This window comes from Ochotona curzoniae, unplaced genomic scaffold, assembly GCF_017591425.1.
Source record: "Ochotona curzoniae isolate NIBS_2020 unplaced genomic scaffold, NIBS_Ocur_1.0 patch172, whole genome shotgun sequence".
Taxonomy (NCBI): domain Eukaryota; kingdom Metazoa; phylum Chordata; class Mammalia; order Lagomorpha; family Ochotonidae; genus Ochotona; species Ochotona curzoniae.
The window spans coordinates 20,063-46,022 of NW_024466720.1; the positions used below are offsets into that span (position 1 = coordinate 20,063).

At 53.4% G+C, this 25,960-nt stretch overlaps 1 protein-coding gene across 1 annotated transcript in view; it reads right to left on the reverse strand.

The window, feature by feature from the left end:
• The window catches only part of LOC121166535 (unconventional myosin-Vb), a 114,645-nt gene that overhangs the window by 10,114 nt on the left and 78,571 nt on the right, over positions 1-25,960 (reverse strand). The window contains exons 24-34 of the mRNA XM_040995715.1: positions 23,076-23,141; positions 21,560-21,799; positions 20,794-20,894; positions 16,995-17,072; positions 13,941-14,139; positions 11,183-11,276; positions 9,851-9,994; positions 6,627-6,778; positions 4,758-4,847; positions 2,086-2,236; positions 450-735 (exon numbers count right to left, since the gene is read on the reverse strand). Coding sequence (XP_040851649.1) covers positions 450-735; positions 2,086-2,236; positions 4,758-4,847; positions 6,627-6,778; positions 9,851-9,994; positions 11,183-11,276; positions 13,941-14,139; positions 16,995-17,072; positions 20,794-20,894; positions 21,560-21,799; positions 23,076-23,141 — 1,601 coding nt within the window. The remainder of the gene's footprint in view (positions 1-449; positions 736-2,085; positions 2,237-4,757; positions 4,848-6,626; positions 6,779-9,850; positions 9,995-11,182; positions 11,277-13,940; positions 14,140-16,994; positions 17,073-20,793; positions 20,895-21,559; positions 21,800-23,075; positions 23,142-25,960) is intronic.

The following is a 25,960-nucleotide window of genomic DNA, read 5'->3' on the forward strand; positions in this document are numbered from 1 at the left end:
GATGAATAAATGAATATGTGGATGTTTAAACACACCCAAAGCACATCAGTTAATGGAGAAAAAAAGGCCATTCTGTGTTTTGATGTACAATTAATAATTAAACAGTCACATGTTGACACCTCCCCCACAGAACCCTCATGCCTATCCTAATCTCCGAGTTTCCCCTCTGGCCTACCTAGAATGGGTCCAAACTTCATATCGGAGTAAGGAGCCATCTTTAAGCTATGACCTTGTTTGCCAAGTCCCTGCCTCTGGGTTTGCTAAACACACTGACTACGTCAAGGACTGCCTGAGAGATCTGAAGTTCCCATGGAGGGCTGGTGTGTGTGTGTGTGTGTGTGTGTGTGTGTGTGTGTGTGCGCGCGCGCGCGCTGCCTACACTGGCAGGGTTGGCGTCAGCAGGGGCCTGTTCTCTCCCAGCCGCCCCCGAGCCTGTGCTGCCCCCTTACCTGAGTTGCATGCCTGTGCTCCAAGAGCACACGTCTTTCCGCAAGAGCAGGTTGTTGAGTGTCACCGCATTGATCACATAGAAGAGCTGCTTGAACACCTGCTGGATGATCTCGGGGTCCAGGCCCTGGTCGCACATGACCCCATGGAAGGCATTCATCTGGCGGATGATGGCCTCTAGGCAGTAGGTGTTTTCTCCATCCACCATGCTGGAGGAGCGCTTCCGGTAGCCCGTGGGCTTCACGCCAGAGAGACCCTGGATGCTCTCATTCTCCAACATGGCAGAAACTGAAAGAGGAAAGCAGACTGATGGAAGCTTGCCTGCTCGGCACAGACAGGGTCCGGGTTTTGGATGAATGAGAGCATCAGGGACTTGCAGCTTTGCCCATAGCACTGTCCAGAGGTACGGAACAACTGCCATGATCAGGAACTCAGTGACATGTGGCAGGGAATTTTCAAATGCATTCATCTCTATATGAGATGCAACTGTTCTCCCTGAGATTTGTTGGTGATGGGACAAAGTGGATGGGCATGTCAGCCTGAGTCTGTACTGCCTGTGCTGAAGGGTTAGAGTCCAGGATCTGAGTGACTTTAAGAACACTGGGGCCCAGCATGATGGCTCGGAAGCTGAAATCCTCTCCTTGCATGTGGCCATTGTGGCCACTTGGGGAGTAAACCAGTAGACAGAAGGTCTTTCTGTTTCTCCTTCTCTTTGTAAATCTGCCTTTCCAATGAAAAATAACCTCTTTTTAAAAAAGCACATAGCCAGTAGCTATATAAACAGAGGTTAGCTGGCCTGTCAGCCTCACTGCACAGCACTTAGCTGTGCACTAGTCAAGACTTCTTAGTTTTCTAGTAACTTACTTAGTTTAGGGTCAACACTTTTTAGTTTTTTAGTAACTGTATAAGACACTGCCCATTTTACTGAGGCATAAAGAGGTTGGATGACTTCTTTAAAAACCATGCTGCTAGGAAGTGGCAGGGCCAGGATCTGAACCCAGGTCTGATCCCAGAGCTTCTGCTATTAACCGTTGCATTATTGTGAGTTCCAAAATGTGTTCCCAATTTCTATGTCACTATGTCCTCTGCCCAGTACAATAAGGTGCCAGACTGGAAGAAGGATTTGTAGTGAACCCCATGTGGGAGATGTGATTTCTGGACTGGTCCAATTGGGCATTAACCCAGAAGCTACGTGCTGTAAGGAGCCTAGGCGAGTCTTCACGGAGCTCAGGGAACTTTTCCTTTTATTCTTCAGAGTATATCTGCCCTCCATTCCAGCACTGTAATACTTCATAGACAAAGTCCACAGGTGGCCAGAGGAGTTTTAATGGCTATCTGTTTAAATTAACTTGCTTGGGGGAACAATATGGTATCAGAGTAACACAGATAAAGGAAAAGTCTCCAATGCGCATCTGTATGCTGACAACCACAGGATCATCTGAGGAAGCACCTGGGTTTCCAGAGGCTGTGGTTAATATGAGGAGTCTTCAAGGAACTCAGGGAAAATGCACTTTGCTTTTGGATTCAATTTCCTTGTAGCTGTGATGAAGTGCATGCCAAAGTGTGGTTCCCTAGAGGTATGGTGGGCCGCCCCCCAAGCCTTCCCAAATCTCACAGCCATTGCCGCCACCAGCATACCTATCATGGGTTGCAGTAGGCCCTCGGCAATCTTAATGAGCTGCTGGTAGATCTGGATGGAGAGGTCGCTCAGCACCTGTCGATACTCTGTGAGGTCAAAGTTCTTCAGACAGTGTTCATTCTGCTTCGCCGTGTTCTGAGTCATGAAGCCCTGAAGAGGGAGGGGTAAGCATGACTGAGGTTCTACGGGCTGCCACTGGGCTCGTACGAAGTATTAGAAAACCCTGAGGCTTCACTGATGGCTCTTGAACTTGAAAGTGGTATAAAAATGACAATGTGATAGAGAGATCACGACTATGTAATTACAAAGGTCTGCAGCATTGAGTCCAGATCCCCAAAGTAGTTTCCCTAAAGTAGCAAAACTCAGACCGACAGCAGGTCCAGACAAAGAGAGCTCTGTGCTTTCTGACTCCTCTGCTAAGTGCTCACCCCAAGGCACCAGGTTGCTCAGTGCATGAGGGAGCAGGACCATGGTTATGGGATGTGTTTGTATAATGAAACCTTTTGTATGGATTTCATCATTAAGCAGGTGGACTGAAGTGATTCTATGGCTTTAGGGATCTGGTGTCTTAGGCTTCTGTATTAACAAGATGGGACAGCAGGCCAGCCAGAAGCGCTGCCAATGTCAAAAGCAGCCACGTGACCAATGTCCTTGTTCTTCAACGTAAGGAAAGCCAGTGGTCTCATACAATCTGTGTCCTCCAAAGGGCAACTCCAGTGAAGCTCTTGTACTCTGCCACATCACAACAGTCTTCATAAAAATAAAGGCAGATGGAGGAGGGGAAGGCAGGATGACCATAAATGCCCAATAGACTGAATCATTCATTCTCACTGTTTGACTGTGCTGGCCTGGTTCTACCATGCTTCATGTCTTGTTCCCAAGAACAGGAGTTTATCTACGGAGAGCCTCAGGTAAGGGATTCTTGAACTTGCCATAGCCTTACATATCTTACCCTCCATTTCGAATATCCATCCCACTGGGTCAAGTGGTGAGTCCCAGTGAGACAATTAAGTGTGGTTCTGTGTTTAAAAAGCTTGTGTAGGTTGGGACTGGTGTGGTGACATAACGGGCTAATCCTCCACTTTGCAGCACCAGCATTCCAGACAGATGTTGGTTTGTGTCCCGGCTGCTCTACTTCCAATCCAGTTTCCTACTTACGGTTTGGGAAGCCAGCAGAGGATGGCTCATGTCCTTGGGCCCCTGAACCACTTGGGAGCCCTGGAAAAAGCTCCAGTGTCCAGGCTTTAGATCAACTCGGCTCAGCTCTGGCTGTTCCAGCCATATGGGGAGTAAGCTAGCAGATGGAAGCTCTTCCTGTAAATCTGCTTTCAGATAAATATTTTTTTTAAATTTATTTTTAATTGAAAGGCAGATTTTTTCATAGGGAAGAAGAGACAAAGAGAAAAGGATCTTCCATCCACTGGTCCATGCCCCAAATGGCTGCTATGGGTGAAGCTGATCAAAGCTAGGATTACAGGAGCTTCTTCCAGGTCTCCCATGTGGGTGCAGAGTCCCCAGGACTTGAACCATCCTTTGCCGTCTTCTCACGCCATTAGCAGGGAGCTGATCAGAAGTGGAGCAGCCGGAACCTGAATTGGCACTCATTTGGGATGCCAAACACTTGCAGATGGATGAGCAACCTGTTGAGCCACCATGCTGGCCCCTCAAATAAATCTTTAAAGAAAAAAAAAATGCTTGTGTGCATCACAGAAGACATCTGGTTTGGAACAAAGGATGGTTCTTTGATCTGAGCCCAACTCTTTCATTATAAAAGTAAGTGATCAAATACAAATTCTGACTCTCAGGAAAGAGATGAGTCAAGCTAAGTACCCAATCGTAAGACCAGCTGGGGTGGCATAGCCTCCTATCACCCCAAGGAGACAGCTGAGTCAAAATCTGCTCTAACACAGAAGACTGAATAAAGCTTGGAAAACTGTTGCAGTTTTGGTTTGTGTTGCCTCAGGAAGGGTGGGTACTGAGGTTTGTGAAGGAAAGGAAGCAAGGCAAAGATGGGGAGGCCCCTGGAAATATGAGTAGGGCCCGTGTGGAGGCAGCTGGGACCATCACCAGAGAAGCAAGGTGAGGTAAACATGTGCCATGCCTAGATCATGTACTACACACACAGCATGGAGGAACCCTTCTAGAGATCACAGTGGAGATGGGGAGCCTTGGAGGTCCCAAATGGAACGCGACATGATGGTGTCAACCAGGCTGCAGGCCTAGCCATTAAACTCGGTTGGCAGCATGAAGCTGGGCTACACAAATATAGGGCTGACTTGGTGTTCCTTTTTTATTTACTCATCTTTGTCTTGAAACAGCTTGGCATGGGAGAGTGGGACACTAGACAGTTGGATTTCTTGAGGCATTTACTGAAGTGGTGCAAATAACAAGATCATCCAAGATCTCTGACAAGGGAAGGGCACAGTTAGCCCACATATCCCCTCTCAGTTTTCTGTCTTGATTCAGGGGTACTCATCCAGACCCCTAGAAACAGGCTTTGTATGTTCTGCCCCATTCCCACTCCCAGTCACCAGGTACAGTAATTCCTACCAGAGTCTGAGGTCCTAGCAAGGGGGTCAGAGAGCTGACTTCCCTCCAACGGCTGCAGAGCACCTTGGGATGCATTTGGCTAGAGCAAGGATGCCTTCTGGGAGCTTAGCCCAGTACTCACCTCATCCCCGCTGTACTGCTTCAAGCAGTGAAGGAGGCGACAGGTGTTGGACAGCCAGAACGTCGTCATCTCAAAGTCATCATTGTGCTTCTGTGGAAAGAGCAGGATCCCCCACCCAGCTGAAAATGGTACCTGTCTGGCCAAGCGCTTACCTGAGCCTCTCCATATTCTGCATCCTAGCCAGCGTTCCCCAGTGTCCCTGACAATGGGCATGACCCTTGCTGGTCAGAGAGAAGATCCACTCACTACCAAGAGACGGCATCCGGAAGCCATGTCTTGGTTGCTGATTGGGCGTGTACATACAGAAACACACAAGTGACAGGTTGTTCCCACCACTGAAGAACACAGTGCAAGCAAGGCTCAGCCCCAGCTGCCTGGCCTCTCTGCACTAGCCACGAGGATCCCTGCCCCTTCTTGGAAGTACCTGTTCTCCAGCTCTGGGGACCTGAGGGTGCTTGCTGGTGAAATATTCTGGGGTCCCATGTATCAAAAGGTCAGATGTTCCCGTAGGCTAAACTTTCTAGAAAATGGTTATAAACTAAGGTGGGGGCAAGGCTTCCTCAGGGAGGTGAGCTCTATAGTCAGCCCAAGCCTGAGTCAGGCTTTGGCTGCAGCTTCTGAAAGCGCTCAAGGCTGGAGACACATGCTTGAGTCCCCAGGTGCTTAGAGCCCTGCATGGAGGAAATGGCCCACGGAGCCTGCAGGCCAATAGGCCATGCAACCCAAAGCTCTGGGATGGCTGACCACAGAGCAGGTGTTGGTGTTGAGTGTTGGGGTGGGTCTGAGGACAGCCTCATATGGCCACTAGTTTGGATCCTGGTTGCTCCACTTTGAACCAGCAGAAACTGGCAGAAGCTGGTCCAAGTACTTGGTGTGGGAGACCCAGAAGAAGCTCCTGACTTCAGCCTGACCCAATTATGGCTGCTGCAGTCATATGGAAAATAAACAGAGGGTTTCAAATAAATAAATCTTTAAAAACAGACTGAGACAGCTGGGATTGTAATGAGAACCTTATAATCACTTGATGAAACTTATTATTTGCTCTGCTCTCCCAGTTCAGGAAGGCAGTCAGTCAAGGATGGCCCAAAGCTTTGGGACCCTGCACCTGTGTGGGAGACCTGGAGAAAGTTCCTGGATCCTGGCTTTGGATCGGCACAGCATGGGCCATTGCGCTCACTTTGGGAGTGAATCATCGGACGGAAGATCTTCCTGTCTGTCTCTCCTCTGTATATCTGACTTTGTAATAAAAATAAATCAATTTTTAAAAAAATTTTGTTCTTGAAAAAAAAGTATTAATAGCACAGAATAAAGGATTCCTGACAGTGGAAAAAAAAAAAAAAACCGAAACTGAGCAGTAACCCTTGTGCCCTAGTGCTGCTAGAAGGCTGAAGACCCTCTCCCCACTCATCACCTGACTCTGGCTCCTGCTGACTGGGCTTCACTTCCCTGCAGGGTAGTCTGACATCGCAGGGGCTGCCACTTGGTCACAGAGAGGCTCGTGTGTCTCTGAGTTGTGTTAATATCCTGAGGGCAGCCCTGTCTTGGACCAGAGCTGGTAGCAGCAATGTAGCAGTACTGTCCAGGTGAAAGGCGGTCTAGGTTCCAGTGGAGTTCCATCAGCCGCAGGGCCAGGTCCAGTAGGCCCTGGCTGCAGCCGGATGCCTTCCCAGTTCATGCAGCAGTGGTAGGCAGACCTAGGCATGCTAATAAGCTCTGGGCAGCCTCTCCAGGCTACCCTGGATTTCTGGCTTAATCCAAGCATCCTGGCTACACAGGGGACCTCATCCACTGCCCCAACACTCAAGTACTGAGAAGCAGCAGGAGGAGGATGCCTGCTCTCAGTCCCAGCCTCCTGCGCAGCCCACTGACCTTGAGGACTTTCTTGATGCCGTTGATGGTGGAGGTCAGCAGGGAGTGCACCTTGACGTCGTCGTTGGTGTAGTCTGCATGCCTGATGCACATGTAGAGGATGTACGCAGGGAGGCAGGGCACAGTGCCCGACAGCACCTGGGGCTTCAGGTCTACCAGCAAAGATGGCAGCAAGCAGCAAAGAGAGAGATGGAGGGGGTGCCAGGGTTCACACTCCTCCTCCTAGAAACCTCCCCACTGTTTCTCAGTAGCTCACAAGGAATGGGAGGGTTGTGGGAAGGGAGTGGGGAAGCCGGTGAGAAGCTACCAGGATGCACAAACACCTTCTGGCCCTATTGATCAGCACTTTCAGCTGCTGCAGCAAAAAAACCAAAGCCAAACTGTGGAATGAATGGAACCAGGTCTTTGTTCTTAACTGCAGAGGAAGAGAACCCAGAGCTGTGCACACATGCAGGGCCACCAGCTAAGGAGGCCTCAGGGGGCAGGCTGCAGACAGGACTGGGCTCCCCACTGGGAGAAAGCCACCCCTCCACCCCTGCTCCAGCCCGGGGGACCCCTGCTTCCTGCAGGGGCATGATCAGGTCCCCAGCAGCCAGAATGCAGGGCCAGCCAATTCCAGCTTTCTACAGGCAGTCAGACAGCTGAGCACTGGTAAGGCTGCAGCCACCTTGGGTGTCACTCTGGGGACAGAGGACCTGGCAGCGTTAGTCTTCTGAACTCACAGGCACACACAGATGCACCAGGCCATGAATACACTTGTCCTGTTCAGGTCCCACCGGCATCACTCTCTTTCCCCATGACCTGCACACACATGCTCAGACCCTTGTCCCCTAAGCGCTAAAGCCTGGGGAGGGCCAGGGAGAAGCTGTAACACTATGTTCTATCCCACAGCATTCCAGGGGATTCAGTGAGCCAGCCCTAAAGTGACAAGTGGTGACAGGAGTCCCAAGAGGCAGGGCAGGGATAAGAGGCCTGGTGCAAATACAAGGTGACAAGTGGACATGGGGTGTTCACATTGTACCCCCAGACCCTGACCTTCTCTCTCATCACCCTCACCCACCCCGGCATAAACTGGCATCATGAGCCACCTCCCCTCACTTCCCCCAAGCCAGGCTTGGAACAGCAGTGAGGGAGAGTTTTCTTCACCACCTTCCTGTGGCAGGATCCTCCCTGCCCTTCTGCCAGGGTTCTCCTGGTCTGGGTTGGGCTGGGGTTGTGCCACCAGCACTACCATTTGCTCCTTGGGTTATGCTGGCACATCAACCACATCCCTTTCAATAACGCTTACTCCTGGCCAGCACACTTTGGGTACCTGCTTAGCATTTGGGCACCATGGAGAAGTGCCTTAGTTCTAATGAGAATGCCAGTACATTTATCTAGAACAATACCACAAGCCGATGACCCATGTACAAACAGCTTGTCTTGGGACATCCTCCTCTGATCGCACAGGTATTTGATCAGGCTCCTGGGCTACACATGCGCCATCCATGGGAGAAGAGGCCAGGGTTCTATTCTCCACGGTCTTTCTCAGCTGCTAATCTTGGCATCTGCTAGGCTGCGGTCTGGAGGGAGGCAGAATGCCTGGGCAGTTTGGTTGGACTTGACCTGGCCTGAGGCAGCCAGAGCCAGGCCACTGCCAGGACTCTCATGAGTGAGGATCAAGGCTGTACTGACCCAAGAGCTGAAGTAAATAAGTTCTAGGCTGTCAGACTCCACTCTCCCTGCATCCCAGCCCTGGGCACCCTACAGAGCATGACCTCCAGCACCTGAGGGCAATCTCTCCATGCTAGCAGTGACCTCCCATCTAAGCTTGGAATGTGCCTGCAGCCCCCATGTCTCAGAAAGGATTTTTAGCCCTATCACAGTATATTCACGTTCGATAGATCTCACGTGATGGGGCAGTGGTAGCATGTTCTCATTTTACAGATAGGAATGCTGGGAAGTGCTGAGAAGTGAGCGAGTGGTTCATAGTCCACTCTTCCTTTGTGCATGGCTCTTTCCTCTAAGGCTCCACCTCTTGGCTCTGAGACTTGCTGCTGGCTTAGGCTGGGCACAGGGCAGGTGGTGACCGTGTTGGAACCCAGTGGGGTGTGAGAACAAATGGGAGGGTACTAGTACAATGGCAAAGCAAGCAGCACTGGTAAGGTAAATAGCTCCCTTGAGCCAGCCCTTGAAAGGCAGTGCCTACAATGGGCAAACGTAAGGAGCCCCCCTGCCCCATTGGTGGCACACCCAAGCAGAGTGACCCTAAGGTGCAAGAGGCTCTGTTCCAGCTCAGCAAGAGAAATCTACCCCAACCACTCCACTCCACACTGCACACTCCAAGCACACTGCAGCCTGCCTGGCCAGCCCCAACCTAGGTACCTATCTGGAGAATGCAGAAGAGGAGAGACTAGCCCAACCGGACCCCCACAGTGGTTGTGCAACCCCAGGCACTGTGAATGCACTGATTCAGCTTTTCAAATCCCCTGCCGCCTGGCTGTGCATTCTGATGCGGGATGTGTGTATGTGTGGCGGGGTTGGGGTGCAGTTTCTAAATGTGGCCTGGAATTCTGCATTTCTCACCATTCCCCAAATGCCTCCCACTTCCATGCCATCCCACATGGGGATGCTGGTGAACAGCACAGCGACAGCTACATGGCCAGATAGCAAAGAGTCGGATGCCTGTGGACCAGAAGACCCTCCCCTGAGAGCCTATGCACGGACCACACTGTGCCTGCAAACTGCAAAGCTCTGGACAGAAGCTGCCCTATCCTCAACCTGGGCAGGTGACAGGAATGTCTCAGGACACCTTGTGTGAACTAAACAGCAGCTTCCTGGGGAGGATCAAGCCTGGGGCTGAAGACAACGGGCTGGGCATGAGCTGATGGCAGCAGCGTGCAGTCATTGCTGTTGGAAGCAGTTGCCCACACAAACCCACGCCAATGAGGGGGCTGGGGCTGCCTCTGGGGGAAGCATGTGGCAGGCATGAGCCATGCCACCAGCTCCCCACTCACTCCTGCCTGCCACAGTCAGAGCAGGGGCCTCTCTTCCTCAGGTCCATGTGAGTGTGCAATTGACGGGGTTGACTTGCTCTGGGAAAAGCAGTGAGCAGTCACCAAGAGCACCACTTGGAGGCAGTGGATGGTCTGGGGAAAAAGAGCCACAGGGGTGGGTGGGGGGATGCAGACAGAGGCTGGGATAGACCGTGCTGAGTACAGACAGAGGAGGGGGTGGGTCCTGACCTGTCACCAGGTTCCGAATGAGGAGTGCCTCGTCCTCCTTGTGGTACTCCAGCATGCCCTGGAAGTCCTTCTCCTTCCGCTGCACCGTGACCTGCCTGGTGAGCTCATGGTGCTTCCTGTCATTCTGGGCCAATGCTTGCACAGCTGAGCAGGAAGGAGAGAACGGGACACATGAAGGCCTGGGACTGATCACTGCATTTTCAGAGCACCACATTCTGTGCTGTCCCTTGAGGCTGCATGATACTGGGGGAGCTCAGTCCCTGGCACAGGGCAACGTGAGGCAGCAGCAGGTGGGAGAGTTGCCTCACCAGGTGGCAGTTTCATGGAGGATATGCAAGGCTTTGGTTGGGTCCATTATACTTGGTTCCCTGTGTGTGGCTACAGGGCACTCTCGGGACACTGGGCAGTACAGACCCAAGGGCTGCAGGTTGGGGCACTGCCTGTGGCCTGCTTTGGATGGAACAGTACAGAGTCTGTGATGCAAGAAGGCACTGTGCCTTGTACCCATGTGTAAGATTAGACATGGGAACTTGTCTGCTGTAGGATCTACCACCTAAGGCAATTCTCCAAGGTGGAGTCTCTGTGTTGTGGGGTGGGGTGGGATCCATCCCCCATCCCCCATCCCCAGCCTCCCCTCAGCCTGGGCAGGTTGGGGAGGGTGGTGGGTGTCCAGATCCTCATGGGAGCAGGTACCACACAGCATCCAGCCCTGCCTCTGCAGCACCTAGCTAAGGAGACACATCTGAGCATTCACACAGAAGCACACTTGGTGACCTGGCTTGCCAGATGTGACATCAGGTATGTGCACCTGCTGTTGTCAGGTGCTGTGTCAGGTGTGTGCACCTGCTGATGGCAGTTGGACAGGAGCATCCCTGCTAAAAGGACTCAATGGGCACACTGGGGCCTGGATGAGCAGGGTGGAGTGGGGCACCCAAGGGGTGGACGTGTACTGGTGCTCTCCCAGGGCCTCGGTATGACGGAGCATTGTCTCACACCAAAAAGTCTTGCCTCCCAACTCCAAACCCCTTCAGGGCAAGGACCACGGGGTACTTTTCTGGCCCCCTCAGCCCTCCAGCCCCACAAAGCCTGCTTCACAGGCAGCACCCAACTCAGGGGACCACAATCTTCCACCCTTCTTCTAGCTTCGACTGATCAAGGGCATAGGTGCTCTCAGTGTCCCAGTTCTACTGCCTGGCCGGGTCCGTCCAGCAGGAAATGAGCCAAGAGGGAAGGATGCCTGGGCAGAGGCAGCCTCAGTTCCGCAGGCACGGCTGTTGGGCACACCTGTGCCATGCAGGTACCCATGTTCATGCATACACACATACACACTACCTTCCAGGTCCTGGACTCGCTTCATGTAAATCTTCAGCTGCTTCTTGAGCTTCCTCTCATTCTTCTCCAGCTTTTCGACCAGTTCTCTGAAGTCCTGAGAGCAGAAGGAAGCAGTGTGGGAAGAGGGCTGAGCCTTGCCCTGGGTGGCAGGGCGTGGCCTGTGCTGCTATCACACAGGTCAGGCTGGGAGGGTGCTGTCCCTGCTGCGGCATCCAGGAAGCAGGAGGTGAGTCAGACATTGTTATCTTCACATCAGGAAGGCAAAACCCTCTGGGATCTCTCTGGCACCTCAGGGCTCTCCCCAGCCAAGCCTCCGCGAGTCGCCATGCCAACCTCCCAGGAGTGCTCGGACAGACGGGCAGTACCCTGGACCAAATGGGTGGCAAAGCAGGAGCAGGGAGCCTTCACGGGTCAGGGTCAGCAGCAAAGCAGGACCTTGGCCTCTCAGTAGCTGCCCATCTCCTAGCAACTGTTGCCACTTAGTGCTACTCAGTCCATTGGGACCAGAACAGAGTTGGGGAGGAGGGTTTTATTGGCACAGATGCCAGCCAGGCAGCGTCCTCAGCGGTGAAGTAGGGTGGGGGAGGAATTAGAAGGAGAGCAGCCCCCACTGTTAATATGAGGGCCTTGGTGCCACAGAGTGACAGGGGTATTTCCTAGGTTCCATCTCAGATCCTAGGAAGTACCTTGAGTGACAGCTGCCACGAGACTGGCCTGTAGCTGCAAGACAAGCCAAAGCTGCAACCTGGTGCTGTGGCTGCTGTTGGCCACAAGCCTGAGAGGAGGCTGTTAGGATTTACCCATCTTGACAAAAAAGGTGGAAAGCAATCACACCAAGAGGTAATGACAGCGCTGGCTTGGAGCCATGGCAGGGGAACTCTGAGCGAGTTCAGGTAGCTGCTGGACCTTCACACGGAACTCCCTGAGGATCCACTGTGACCCCGTGAGTTCTCGGTTTGGTCCCTCAATGCCTGCTTGGCTGCCTACCTCTTCCTCTTTGCTCAAGAATCCTTCCTGGAACCACCTGCACTGGATCCTCTGCAGCAACAGGTGAATGAGGATGTTCTGGCCAACCCAGAGAGCGTATATTGGGATAAGCCCATCCCCAAGCGCTTCCATGCAATACCACCAGATCCCAAGGAGGACTAAGCCATGCCTGCGTCTTTCCTACCACAGTTTTGAAAACTTTGGCAGACCCTCTAAAGGGCAGACATTGCTCACCTGCAGCCCATGTAATGCCACCTCAGTAGCCAAGTGCTGCCTCCTGGGCTGTGTTTAGGAGCTCCAGCATCCCAGCCAGGTAGTGTAGCACCACCCCTGAACCACTCAGCACAGGTGGCCTTGGGGCACTTCCTGTGCCTCTACTGCCAGCCCACTCGCCCATCCCACCCCGAGATTCCAGAAGGTGAGAACACGTTAAGGGGAGCTGTGTTAAAAGCTCTTCCCCAAACCTGTGGCCACCTGGGTGCCTCGGAAGTGTGAAATCGGCAAATGCAGGACATGTGAAGGAAGCTACTGGGGCCCAGAACCATAGAGGCCAGGACGACAGATGGCTGACTCAAGTTCAGCCAGAGAGGAGTCCCAGACACAGGTGAGCGTGTCTGAAGACGTCCCGACGCTCTTACGCTGCACCTAGAAGGATAGGCACGTTCTCTGAGCCCTCTCTGAGCTAGCCAAGGGGCCTTCCTGACTCCCCCTGACTCCTCCAACTGGGGACTACGTCCCACAACTTCCTGTACACACCATCTGAGGCTCCTGGGCATACACTGAGGGGACAGGCTCCAGGTCATGTTCCACGAGCAGGCAGGAACGCTCACTGGGCAGGGAGGGGCTCACGACTCCCTGACACCCTGCAGACCCCCAGGGGGTAGGGCCCTGTTTACAGGTCTCAGCCTTGACCTTGGCAAACAAGACTGACCTTCACTACATGCAGGAGTCTCCTCCCACCAGGCTGCTGGCTGGGGCCCGTCCTCAGGCTCACCCTCCCTCATTCCAGGCCCCTGCCCTACTCACACCAAGGTCATGCCCTCCCAGTGGGCCCACGGTGCTGACCTTGTGCCCTGGTGGTTTCTCAAGCCAGGCCTGTCCACCTTTGTTTGTTCATGGGCCCAACCCTAGGCTGTCCCTGTGACACAATGCAGTCCCTCTGCAGTGAGTGCACGGTCCTCTTTGCAAGGTGGTCGCCAACTGTGCTATCAGGTCAGTGGCCCCCGGTGGCATGGGCCGCCTCCCCGACCTGGCAGGAGCTGGCTCAACAGCACACACTTCTTTCCATAAAGCTGCCTGCATACACACCTCTGTGTGACAGTGACACACAGACAGCAACTGAGCAGGAGGCACATGAGCATATCCCCTCAGAGGGGCGAAGGTAGGTGCAGGGCCCCCACTTCCTCTTTCAGGATCCAGGGAGCCAGCCACCCAACCATGGTCACCTGAGGAATAGGTGGGAATGGCAGCCCCGGCTCAGCTCCTGAACTGGACATGTTGCCTTGGTGAGGTTTGAGGGCACCTGCTGTTTCCCTTCCCACCCACTTCAGAGCCCTCTCCTGCACGCACTCCTGTGTTTGGCCTCCCTGGCCATGGTTACACCCCCTTCACGCCTCACTTCCTCTCCCAAGTTCTTGCAGAATGTGGTGTTCTTTCCCTGCTCCTCATGCAGGGTTAACGACGTGCCCATTGCCCATCTGGCTGAAGGCCACTGCCCCTTTCCCCCAACCCCCCATCTCCACCCAGGACTCCTCAGAGCATGGTTGCTCACCAGATTCTCATTGGTCAGCCGGGACATCTCCTGCTGGACACCAAACTCCACCTGGGCCTCTGGGGAGAGCAGCAGTGTCTGTGAGAAGGTCTGCTGCTGTCGGTCCATCTCCTCCTTCAGGGCTTCCACCTGGGCCTTCAGCCGTTCCACCTCCTCCTCATGCTCCAGGCTCTGGGCCTGTAGCTGTGCTTCCAGCAACCTGTGCCAGGCAGAAGAGGACAATGATTACACCGGCCAGCTCAGGGTCAGCATCTCCAGGAGAGGGGCCCTGGGCAGAAACACGACAGGGAGTGGCAAAGCACACAGCAGGGGCTGGACACTGGGGTCGGTCATCAGACAAATGGAACAGGCTGGCGACTCATCTGACAGAATGGGAAATGGAGGCCAAAGGCACCCCTCACTCTTGGGCAGTTTTCTCGGCCCCCATTTCTCATTTTGCGAGCAGAGTCCATTGGTCTGGGGTTCAGAGATTCCCTGTATCCAAAGGCCAGTGGCAGAAAGAAATGTCCCACTGTTATCTTTTTAAAAAGATACACCCACCTTGGTGTTGAGAAACCCAGACAAAACTGATCAACTGAGCTATTCATTTCCTATTTTCCCTATGGTAGATACCATATGGGTTTTCAAAAGGCAAAATACTATTCTTGTTCCTTTTGTTCTCACCATTATTACTCCCACGATCTCACACACTCCCACCTCCACCAGCCACAAGCCAAGGCAGTTTAGAAACGATGGGTAAGGGGGAGGGGAGGTTTAAGATCACCTAGGCTCAGGACAAGTCGCAGAGATCTGGAGGGACTCTAGAAAAGGCTGGCCACAAGCCTCAGAAGGCCAGGTCCCCAAGGGACATATGGGACAGTTCTGGAAGGCATCTGCTCCATCACCATGGCAGGTAGGGAGCCAGCAAAGGCTCAGAGCAGTGTCTTCTGGAGGTAGGTGCATACAAATATGCCTGTGATGCTGCTTCCCAACTCCACACTCTATGTGAGGTTGGCAGGATGCTGGACATAAGTGCCCTTAAAAGCTCTGTGACAAGGTCTGCATGGGGGAAGCATTTGCCCCCTCTCTTCCTGAGATGCAGAGATTATGCCCTGAGCTGGGCACTGTTAGGCAGCAGCTGGTGAGCTGCTGATTGCCCTGGAGGCCAACAGGTGGACAGGCACAGTGGTTTGGCAGTTCTGCTGTACTAGGGAGTGCCGATGTCCAGAGAAGAGGAGGGAGTCTGTCAAGGAGGGGAATATGGAGAGGGGGAGCTGGCTGTGTGGCTGGGGGGCTGGCACATTTCTGGCAGGGGCTGTTGGGTAGAGTTTGGCAATTGAATCAGCACTGGAGGTGCTACACAGCATTCAGATGTCATCCACTATTGGCCACAGCATGCTAAAAGCAGTCACCAGGATGCTACGAACTCCATGAGACACTGTGGGCCCACCGCCCAGAGGATGTCTCCCAGTGAAATGTCACTTGTTCCCATCTCAGGGCTCTTCCTCGGTATCCGGGTGGACTGTTTGTGACTCAGCCTGGGGATGTGTGCCAGGGCAAGATTCCCACCTATGCACCAGGCAGGAGAGTTCACCAGGTGAGAGGTGAGGAAACCAGAAGGACTGGTTCCCTAGCCTGGGCTCCCGCTACACTGTGACGCTGACTCCAGCTATCTGCTAATGTATTGCCCCACCCCATCTGCAACTGGGACAGGCACCAGGAGTTTCACCCTCAGGTCCCTCCGCCAACAAAACAGGCTGATGGGTGGGACAGGAATTGGGTCTTACCAAATCACCATGACAGACAGACGCGGCAGCTAGTATTTCTTTTGTGCTTACTACCTGTAAGGCAGGTGGCAAGTGCTTTACCTGTATGAGTCTGACTTTTTACAAGGACACTTCCAGGAAAGCTCTGTTCCCAGCCACAGGCCACAGAGGAGAAAACCGAGATACAGCCCGTGCTTTGCTCGTAGTGGGGGGCCATATTGGAAGAGCAAAGCTGCAGAGCCAAAAGCCTTACTACCTCATGGATACACCACTCTTGGCTTTGCTGGGGAGAGATACTTTGTGTTGCTGCACTGGGACCCCCATAATGACACCATCAGGGAGAACAGGATATACGCTGGAGGGCTCTAGACTCCTGCTAAGAGCCCTGCCAGCAGTGGCAGAAGAGAGTTGGGCTCTATACTCTTAAGCTGCCCCTCTGAGCCTGCCCCTCTTGTTTAAGAAGCCAGGCAGGGGACTCTGGCCTCATCCCTCTCTAAAGAGGCACAAGTGAACAAAGCAAGGCCATACACCCACCTGCTGGAAATGGCATAGGTCAGGCCATCCCGCTGTTGTGTCTGCTGCCTGTGCCTAACCTGCTCACTCACTACCAAAGGCCACTAAGCTACCAGCTTATGCTCTGGTATCACCAAACCCTCCATGTTCCATGGCTCTCCTGACCATGAGGTGGTCGTGAAGGTGAGATGACATGGGGCAAGCACTGCACTTGGCTGTGGTCAGCTCTAAGGAGCCCCCATGACGAGGACCAGCCCATGTGCTGCCAGGAGGTCCCCAGAAGCAGGAGCAGCAGCACAGACTGGGCTGACACTTCTGGCTGATCCTATCGAGTTGGGGAGTGACTCGACAGGTAGAAGGTACATTGCAGAGCGCCAAGAGCCCCCAAAGGACAGCAGCCTTCTAGGCCTGGTTCTAACTGGCTGTGCTCCTCTTGTCCATTTCCTCATGTATGGAATGTGTGGTTGGGTCGCCTGGTTCCTAAGGTTCACCTGGCCACCCTGTGCTACCACCTGGACCTGAACAAGCAGCCTCTCTTGACCTTATCTGCACAGTCTGGACACAAAGTGGCAGGTTTGTGACCTCCAGGGCCCCCTGGCCAGCATCCTCTGTGAGCTGTGCCCCATTCCCTTATACTCACTGTAGTTTAGATACAATTGGGCATGGACATGAATAGCACAACAGACAAAGCAGACACAGGAAGGAAGGAAGGAAGGAAGGAAGGAAGGAAGGAAGGAAGGAAGGAAGGAAGGAAGGAAGGAAGAAAGGAAGGAAAGAAGGGAGGAACACATTCGACCTGGCAACTTGCTTTAGGCCTTGGTAGGCCAGGCCGAGTTCTCCATCTTCATTCAAATAGCCCCAATCCTCAGTCTTGCTAGAAACAAAGGCAGAAAAACAAGGTGTCTGGTGCAGAGAAGATACAGGCAACAGAGAGCTCAGGAGGCAATTCTAGCCAGACCATCAAAGGCTTCAGGACTCCCATGCCCTTCCTGCTGCTGCACCTGCTCCCTGGGATGCCCATACCTCTCCCTCCAGCCCCACGCCCAGGTCTCCATCACTGACTTGCACATGGGCACCTGTGTAACACACTAAGAATCACAGCTGGGCACACCATGCCCTGTGGTCAGGGAACACCAAGAACTGCAGCTCTGTGATCAGCAGTGTGTGGCAGCAAGGACTGAAGTGGAAGCACCGCTATGGTCTCAAACCCCAACATGGACATTCAGAAAGGAATTAGGGGTAGGCCTCTCCCAGGGGAAGCTTCAGGGTGAAGCCAATAGCCACTGGGCTCAGTCTGGCAAGGAGCTTAAACCTTTTATCTGTGGCTTAAACAATCAGCTGACTCTAATTCCAGCTCTTGGTACAGAATCAGGTATAAAGGCACAGCTACAAACTTGGTGTCTGCTGATGCTGGCAAAGCGCTCTGGGCCTGTGCTGACTGCTGCCCTGGGCCTGGAGAGATCCTATGGGGTGTGGTGGGCAGACTGCCCCACCCACTGCTGCCAAAGACTTCAGTGACCATGAGCTCCCCCTTCTGGTTGTATCTCAGGTTCCCTGGGAGGCAGCAGGAAGCACCACCAGCCAGAATGGTTAGCACCCCTCCAATCTTACCCAGCTCTCAAGGGGCCAGCACTGTCTCTAGAGTGTGTGTGGCCTACATGAGTCACTGAAGTGCCCTATCCCATCTCCCCACCCCAGTTCAGCCACCCTGGGGTTTGAAGTGAGGGAAGGGAAGGTGGTAAGGAGCACAATCCAGGGTGCTGCATGACCTCTGGCTGCTAGGTGCTCCGATACCGTCCCAGCTCCTCCCTTCAGCAGGGCAATGAAAAAGGCCTCTGGCACCAAGTCTCCCCTGGGGACTCTTGCACCCAGTTGGGCCTCCCTGATCCAGTCTCTGGTCGTGGACTCTTCCCTTCCCTTGCTGCACTTTGCTGACCCCTGTGCCCTGTGTCCCAGCAAACCACAAAGTGACCTCGAGCTGTGTTATGGGTGAGGGCTGAGAGCTTAGCATGGCACCTTCTTAGGCATACTACTTAGGGTTTCCTGGTGACCAATGCTTTAACCCCAATGAGTAGCTGGAGAAGGGAGAGCAGCTGCAGTTCTTGGGGGACCCAGAGAGAATGCCATCAGAGTTGAACATGGGGTTCTTTTACTCTAGCTGCCCCCTCTGTCACAGGTGAGGGTCTTGGGAGCCATCATAAGCCAGGGTGGGAAGTGCCCAGAGTTCTGCATTCTGTAACACACCAGGCATCAGGGCCAAAGGCGAAGTCAGAGAATTGGGTAGCCTGGGCACATGAGTAAATGAAAAAACAGCCAGCTCTAAAGAACCCTATGTGCCCAGATAAGAGGAACCCAATCTTGCAGGAGTCTTGGGGTCCCTCCATCCAGGGCGCCACCTGCAGCCCATAGGAATCCAGTTCTTTGCAAAAGGGGGCATCCCTGTGTGCAGTCACAGTGCCGCGCCCTATTCCAAAGATTCGTCTCTCTTTCCCCTTGCCATATAAAACATGAGAAGCCACAGACACAGCAGTGAGAAACTGCAGAGCATTCCTGGAAACTTCACCTGTCTTCCCAGGGAGGGGATGGATTGCAGTGACATTCTAAAGGGCTCTGAGCTCTTGCGTAAAGCTCACTTACACGGGGCCTGCCCAAAGGTCATGGGAATGCATGCCCTGAGCCATGCTTGGATTTCAGATCCAGTTTGAACCTCTTGATATGAAAGGCAGAGTGAAAAAGACACACACACACACACATAGAAGGGAGAGATTGATCAGTTCACCCCCAAATGGACTCTGTAGCTAGGGCTGGGCCAGACCACAGTCAGGAGCCTGGAACTCTGCCCTGGTCTCCTGTGTGGGTGGCAGAGGTGGAAACAGCTGGATCAGCAGCTGGGAATCCTGGCTCCTGCATGGGATACCTGGCTCGAAGACAGTGGTTTAACCTGCTATACCACAACACCAGCCTGAGATTACGGGGGGGGGGGGCTGTTTGTACCCAAATAAATGCTTCATTTCTTCCCTAGAGCCTAGGGGCAGGGCCACTGTCCCTTGGTCTTCAAAGCCCCTGGAGCTTGGGCAGCCCACACAGGGAGGCCCAGGGAAATCACAAGGCTGGGTAACATCTCCTCAATGCCCCCCCACACTGTCATTTCTCCGCTCTAGGCCCCTGCTCCTTTTCTGTTTTAACTCAGGCCATTAGTTTCCTACTGTATGCTGGATCTGCAGCAAGTGGAGTTATTTTAAGCTATAATAAAAGCTATTTTTATTTTATCATCCCCATCTTTATTGCTCTGAAAGCAAGACAAATCCAATGATTGAGCAGCCCCTGGGAAAATCTAAGCTGGGGCTGGATCCCAGACAGGGAGGGCCTGCAGCTTGGCCACTGCCACTGGCTGTGTTCTTTTCACTTTCAGCTCACCTGTGTCCTTCTCTGCTATTCATTTCGCTTCTTCAACTTGAGCTAATTTAAAAGCACTGAATCCTGGCTCCAGTTTCACCTGTAAAAGTCACCCTCATTCTCTCTCCCCCTCCTTCAGTGAGAATTACTTCTTGAGATACTCTTGGTTTCCTGCTGGGGCCCGCTTGCAGCAACAGTTCCACCCTCTGACTATCAATACAGGGCCTGGCCTCCAGGGTTCTTCCTGGACTCAACTGGGTGCTGTCCCCACCCCTATCCCGGGTGGAATCTGTGTCCTCAATGCCGTAGGTGGGACTGGATCAGAAACTGTGGGAACGGTAGCACTGGGGAGCTGTGCTAAAAGCTGCAGCCGACGCACACAGCGCCACCTAGTGATGCTTTTCACAAGTGTCGGCTATGTTCAGCGGTTCTGAACCAACACTGGCTGAAGTGGCCAGGGCAGAGGCCTGCTGTGTTGTCAAAGGATGCTCAGAGGGGCAGGGGAAGTTAGAGAGCAGCAGGGAAGCAGTACTGCCCGGAGGGGTGTCCTGGAGCGGGGAGGTGTGCCTGTCCTGCTACAACTGCCCCCCAAAACAAACAGGAAGAAACTGAGTCACTCATGGAACAGTCAGTGGGCAGCAGGCTTGTGTCCAGGCTCTCCATTCTGCCATGCAGCCCTGGCCTGGCTGCCTGTCCGCCTCCCTCTCCAGCCTTAACCCTTGCTTGGCTCACCTCTGAGGAGGCACCAGACATGGTGGTTGGAAGGACAACCTAGGAAACCCTATTCAGCACTGCATGAGAGGTGAGACGCTCCCTTCCTGCCTTGGCAGTGCCCAGCCAGCCTTCTCCCCCGAAAGACAGGGGACGGCTCCTCTGTGTGCTGGCTGCCGGCCTGCCCCGGTGTGGCCCCAACAGCTGCTGAGCAGGCTCCCATGGCTAGCCAGGCTCCCTTTAGGCCATCTTCCTCTCTTTGAGAAATGTCATTCTTGGCTGGTCCCTTCACCTCTGCCTTCCCGTGGCTGCTCCATTTCCTGATCCTTCTCAGGGGATGTGGGTCCCACCAAGTCTTCCTAAGACTATCAGCAATTGTCAGCTGCCTTCCCCAACCCCAACACGGGATGTATGGTCAGTGCCTGGAAACAAGTCTTAGTGGAGCAGGCTGAGCCAGGCCCACAGTAGCATCTAGTGAGAGGCCTTACCTGTTTGCCTGGCAGACACCGTGATAGGCCTCAATGGCATCTTCCTGGTCCACATGCTTCTCGCTGTTGGGCCAGCTTGTTCTGGCATTAATGTTGGGCTCCTGGAAGGCCCCCGATGAAGAGTAAGTGACTTCAATGTGCAAACAGCTGCCGTGACACGTGTCATACACAGAGGTTTTGGAAGGGACAGGAGGCTGGGAGCAGCCCAGGTCATGGCAGGTCAACCCTGGCAGGACTACAGAAGGCCCATTTCGAAAGGCCTGGGAGAGGGGCAGAGCAGTGGAAGAAGAAAATGTGCCCCTAGTGCAGAGAGCATGAGGAAACCTGCTCATTACTGCCCACTTGCTCCAGCCTCAGGTGCCCAGGGCCCATGGCCAGAGGTGGCTTTTGCCCCCCTCCCTACCCCCCGGGGCTCCACAAACTGCCCCAGAAGGTGAGAACATCAGGAACTTACAGCACGGAAGTGACACCCTAGAGGGCAGAGAGCTGAACCTGCTTCCCCTGCCCACTTCAGATGGTTCACAAGACCACCTCAGCATCTCTCTCTGACTCTGCATTTGGCTTCTTTTGCATACTTTCCTGTTAACCACAGAAGCTTCTAGAACCATCTCTCAGAAGTGGTCATGCTGAGAGAGCAGCCAGCCCCTTGCTCTGCCTTTAGAGGAAACTCCAGAAGAAGAGTCTGCTCTCCTCCTCAGTGGGGACGGAACCGCATGAGAAAAAAACAAACCCATCCCCTAGTGGCGCCCCTGCCCGGCCTCCTCACCAAGTTCCTGCCAGCCAGCCGGCGCTGGTCGGCACTCACGATCTGCGTCCTAAGGATGAGCACCTCCTCCTTGCGCACCTCCAACTCCTCGTTGGCCAGCCTGAGCTGGTTCAGCAGGAGGCTATAACCATCAGGGGAGCTGCGTGTGGAGTTGTCCTGGGCGGCGTGGTCTGCCACGGCTTTCCTCAGCTCGTTCAGGTCATTCTTCAGCCTCTTGTTCTCTGACTCCAGCTCCTGCCTCTGGAAGATAGCACAGGGGCCACACCTGTGTCACTCCCAGCAGCCGTCCTGCGGGGCTGTCTCCAGGGTAAGGGGGCCTCCCCTGCCCCACCTACAGGGCTAGCTGAAAACAGCCTTCTTCCACGCAGCAGAAGTTCCAACTGGGCAGGCTGGAGGTCTCTCTGGGAGGGTGAGCAGAGGATCACAGCACCGTGTCCCACCCCCAAGCTCCTGGGATGCCTTTTCAGTCACCAAGGTTCCTCTTATCAAGTGGCCAGACCAGACAGACATGGGACAGGCAGCTGGCTGCATGGCAGCCAGCACAAGTGGCTATCATTATCTTCTTTTTAAAAACGTGTATATTTCGCCTTCTCTGGATTTGATGCAGTTTTTGAGTCATGTGATACATGTAGTTCCTTATAGGGATGTGGTCTGTTTAGAACTTGAGTATGTCTCCGGAAAGCAGCCCATAAAGGCAACCATCACGTGGAGCACAGCCTTGAGGGGAAGGATGTGCGAATGTTGCTAATGGAGGAGCACCATTCTGTCCACTGTTCTCTAGCCCACAGTCCTGACATCTTCCCATTGCAAACCAGTAAGACTCACTGGGTCCATATGGTGAGAGGAGGCTGGGAACTGGCTCTGTCCCACAGTCCAGCCACAAGAGCGATCCCTGCAGTGACCCTGCTCAGCCCCCAAAGGACTGCCAGGGGCTACTTAGGAGATGACCTGGTCTCTCTCGAAGTCTCTTCACAGCATTATTGATCATAGCAATATTATCAATATTGAGAGCATTGAGAGGATTTTCAGTGCTTAGAAATCGGCTCAGGAATCTAACACAATCGTGTTAGGAAATTTTCCCCATCGCCAAAGTTTCGGGAGCAAGGGGGTGGAGCTGTTCTGACCCTCTCCTCCCTGCCATGGGCCTGTTTTTCAACCCGAGACTCTCCACCATCCCCCTCTGGTCCATCTCCTTTGGGGGGCCAGCACTTGGTACATCAGGAGATGCCCCCACCTTACACCTGCCCATGCAAATTCTGTGTTTTTTTTTTCCCAGAGTGATTTTACCCCCCATGGTCACATTTTCACTAACACTGTCATCAGGTGGAAAAGCATGCACCATTATCCTATAGAGCCAACACGAATTGTTCCTTCCTTGTGAAAGGGTGAAAAGGGGAAGTGGTCTGTTTGTGGCCCTGCTGGTGGGCACACTGGAGGTGGGACCTTGTCTCCTGACACTAGCTTTGTGCTTTGTGCTATATATAGCAGGGAGGAGGGCATGCAGCATGAGTCTCACCTTCAGACTGTTGTAGGCTAGATCTGCATCCTGGTCCAAATCCAAGTCATTCTTTGGTTGCTCTGCCTGCACAGATGGGGTGGGGGAGGGAGAAAGGTGTCACAGGTGAGCGCCGAGCAAAGTGTCTGCAATCAGCCAGGGTCAGGCTTGTTCATTCTGCAAACGCTTAAGTGTTTGCACCCCTGCTTTCCACAAGTGCAGTTCCTCCCCACTTTGATAGGCAGCTCTGCATCTGGCTATCACCAAGTATCTCAGAAACAGCCCCCTCCCACCCTAGCTCTCCTTACTTGATCTCATTTTGCCCCCAGGCACACACAGGTGGAAAATGGGTGACATCTGTCAGAGGTTGAATCTTGCTTTCCTTCCCTAAAAGCAAAATGCGCTGAAGTCCTAACTCCTGGTTGACAGAAACTCTGACCAGATTTGCAACCAGGCTCTTGTGGATGAGCTCATTATGGTAAACAACTATCCAGGATGCCTGAACCCCTTATAAGATGGCCAGATGCACACACAGGGGAGACGGCCATATGAAGATGAGGCAGAGGCTGGAGGGGGGCAACAGCAAGGCCCAGACCCCAAGGACCACCAGCAATATCAGCAGCAAAGAGAAAGGCATGGAACAGACTCTCTCTGGGAGCGACCGAGACCCCACGGCCGTGTCAACACCTGGATTTGTGACCTCCACAATTCACAGTACCTTCTCGCTGTTCAAAGCCATCCAGTCTGCAGCACTTGGCTTGGGCAGCCACAGGACACTCACACCTCCTCTGTGGCTTGTGAGCTGGGCTTAAGTACACCTGGGGGTGGGGTGGGGTGTGCTCCTCTACAGTCTCAACTCTAATCGCTTGTGCTTAGAGGCCTATTCCCTTTGTGGCATTACAACAAGTGATAGGACAGCTGGTGCATGCTAAAGCTGGTGGCTGTGGCTGGGAAGGGCTGGAATAACACCCATTAGGAGTCAGCTGAGCCAAGGGTTCCTGTAATTACAGGATTGCTATCGGATGTACACAGGTTCACGAATCGGTCACTGAGTGATGGTCCTCTGAAGCAGAAGGGCTGAGAACTGAGAAAGCCCCAAGTAAGATGACCCTGAGGTCCAGGTATGGCTGCCATCAGCTGTGGGAGCATTAGGAGGGCCTGGGGTTGACAGATGGGGGTGATGGGAGGCTGCACATTTTCCACCACTTTTTCCAAGTGAAGATCACTTCCATTTGCTGCATGCTTCCAGGCCTGCAAGCTGGGGAAAGATGATCTCCAAGCTACCACTCTCCGTCCCATGTCCGGCCATCAATTGTGGTAGAAGGCAATGCTGCCCCAGGCAGAAGTCTGCCCTTGTGTTTGACATGGCACGGATTTGCCCCCACGACCACAGAGGCTACTTGCACTAGCTCCAGGCGCCATTTTAAGATAGCCTGGCAGACACATTTCTGAGTGAATAGCCCCTTGGAATCACACTGGGAGCCAAGGTGGCTTTGCTGGGCCTGAGGAAACAGAATGAGACAGACGGGGAGAAGGAGGGCAGTTAGACACACTGGTAGCTGGTGGCCATCACAGAGGCTGGCTCTTGTGGCAGCCCAGTCACCCCCATGTGGATGGTACAGTTCAGATTTCCTGGTTACTCCTCAGAGTGAGGCCCAGGGCCATCTCTCTCTAGGATAAAGAGTCAAATAGCTCCAAATTCCTCTTGGGACAAAGGGTGGCTCCAAGAACTTGACCTCAAAAAGCACAGAATGCTGCTGAGGCAGTCTGTACTCTCCTATCAACCAGGGTATTCGGCTTAGAGAAGCTCTATCTGTGACAGCACTGAGGCCCTACTACTCTTCTTTCACTTAATGATTATTTTCCAAGGAAACTGGCACCGAAGATTTGGCACTGAGAAGTTTCTAACCCAAGATTACAAAATTATCTGGCCCTTTCAGTGATGGGGGATCCGGGATGTGGCTGGGTGGGTTGATTATGCTTGACATTGCCTGGGTGGCTTTACATAGATCATTCTCAACTTAGGAAGGTTCAACTCTGTGACGGTGTGAAACTGGTATATATACAATAGGGACTGCCCTGCGATTCTGTCCTGCTCTTGGGCCAGGGACACACAGCACTACACTCCTGGAGAGTGGGAGGGCAGCATCACGAGGGAAAGTGACCCACAGCCTCCAGTGGGTTGTGCTGCTGAGCTGGGAGGCTGGCTGCTCAGCCCAAGCTCATTGCACTTTGGACCTGTCATGCTTTTGATCTGGGATGAGTTTTATATGGGAATAAAGCCCCACTGCAAGTTGAGCCAGCTGTATTGGACCTGTGCTCATCTGGCAGGTAGGGCAGCTCCCCTGATCAAGGGAGGAGTCCTGGACAAAGCTGACCCTTTTATTCCCCACTCTGGACACAACCCGCCTGAGAAATGGAAATCCACCTGTGAGATCTCTTTCCCCACTTACTGCTCTGGAAAAGAATCAAGCCTTTGGCAGCAGCGCAGACCATGGGCCACACGTCTGGCTGGAAAGGTGAGACGGATGCTGCAAACTGAGCCGGGGTTGCAGTGTGAACTCCTGCAATCCCGGCCAACAGCGTCAGCCAGACCCACGACCAGTCAGCTCCCGTTGGAACTGGCCTGCAGCCCACAAGAAGTGGTCTTCGTTCTCCAGAGAAATGAGAACTGGTCCTTATCTCCTCACCGCCAAAGCAACAGGCACTCCCTATTCCCACAGTCCCTGGGTCTGCACTCCACTTGGCCTGCATGTAAGTACTCACTACATTGTTTCCTATTTCCATCAGTGCTAGGTCTGTTTATCCTAAATGAATCTAAATTCCTCAGTGGCTGAGGACTTCTTACATTCCCCCATCTTTGCATCTGATACACATTTTCCATGCCTATCACCAGCCAGGAACCA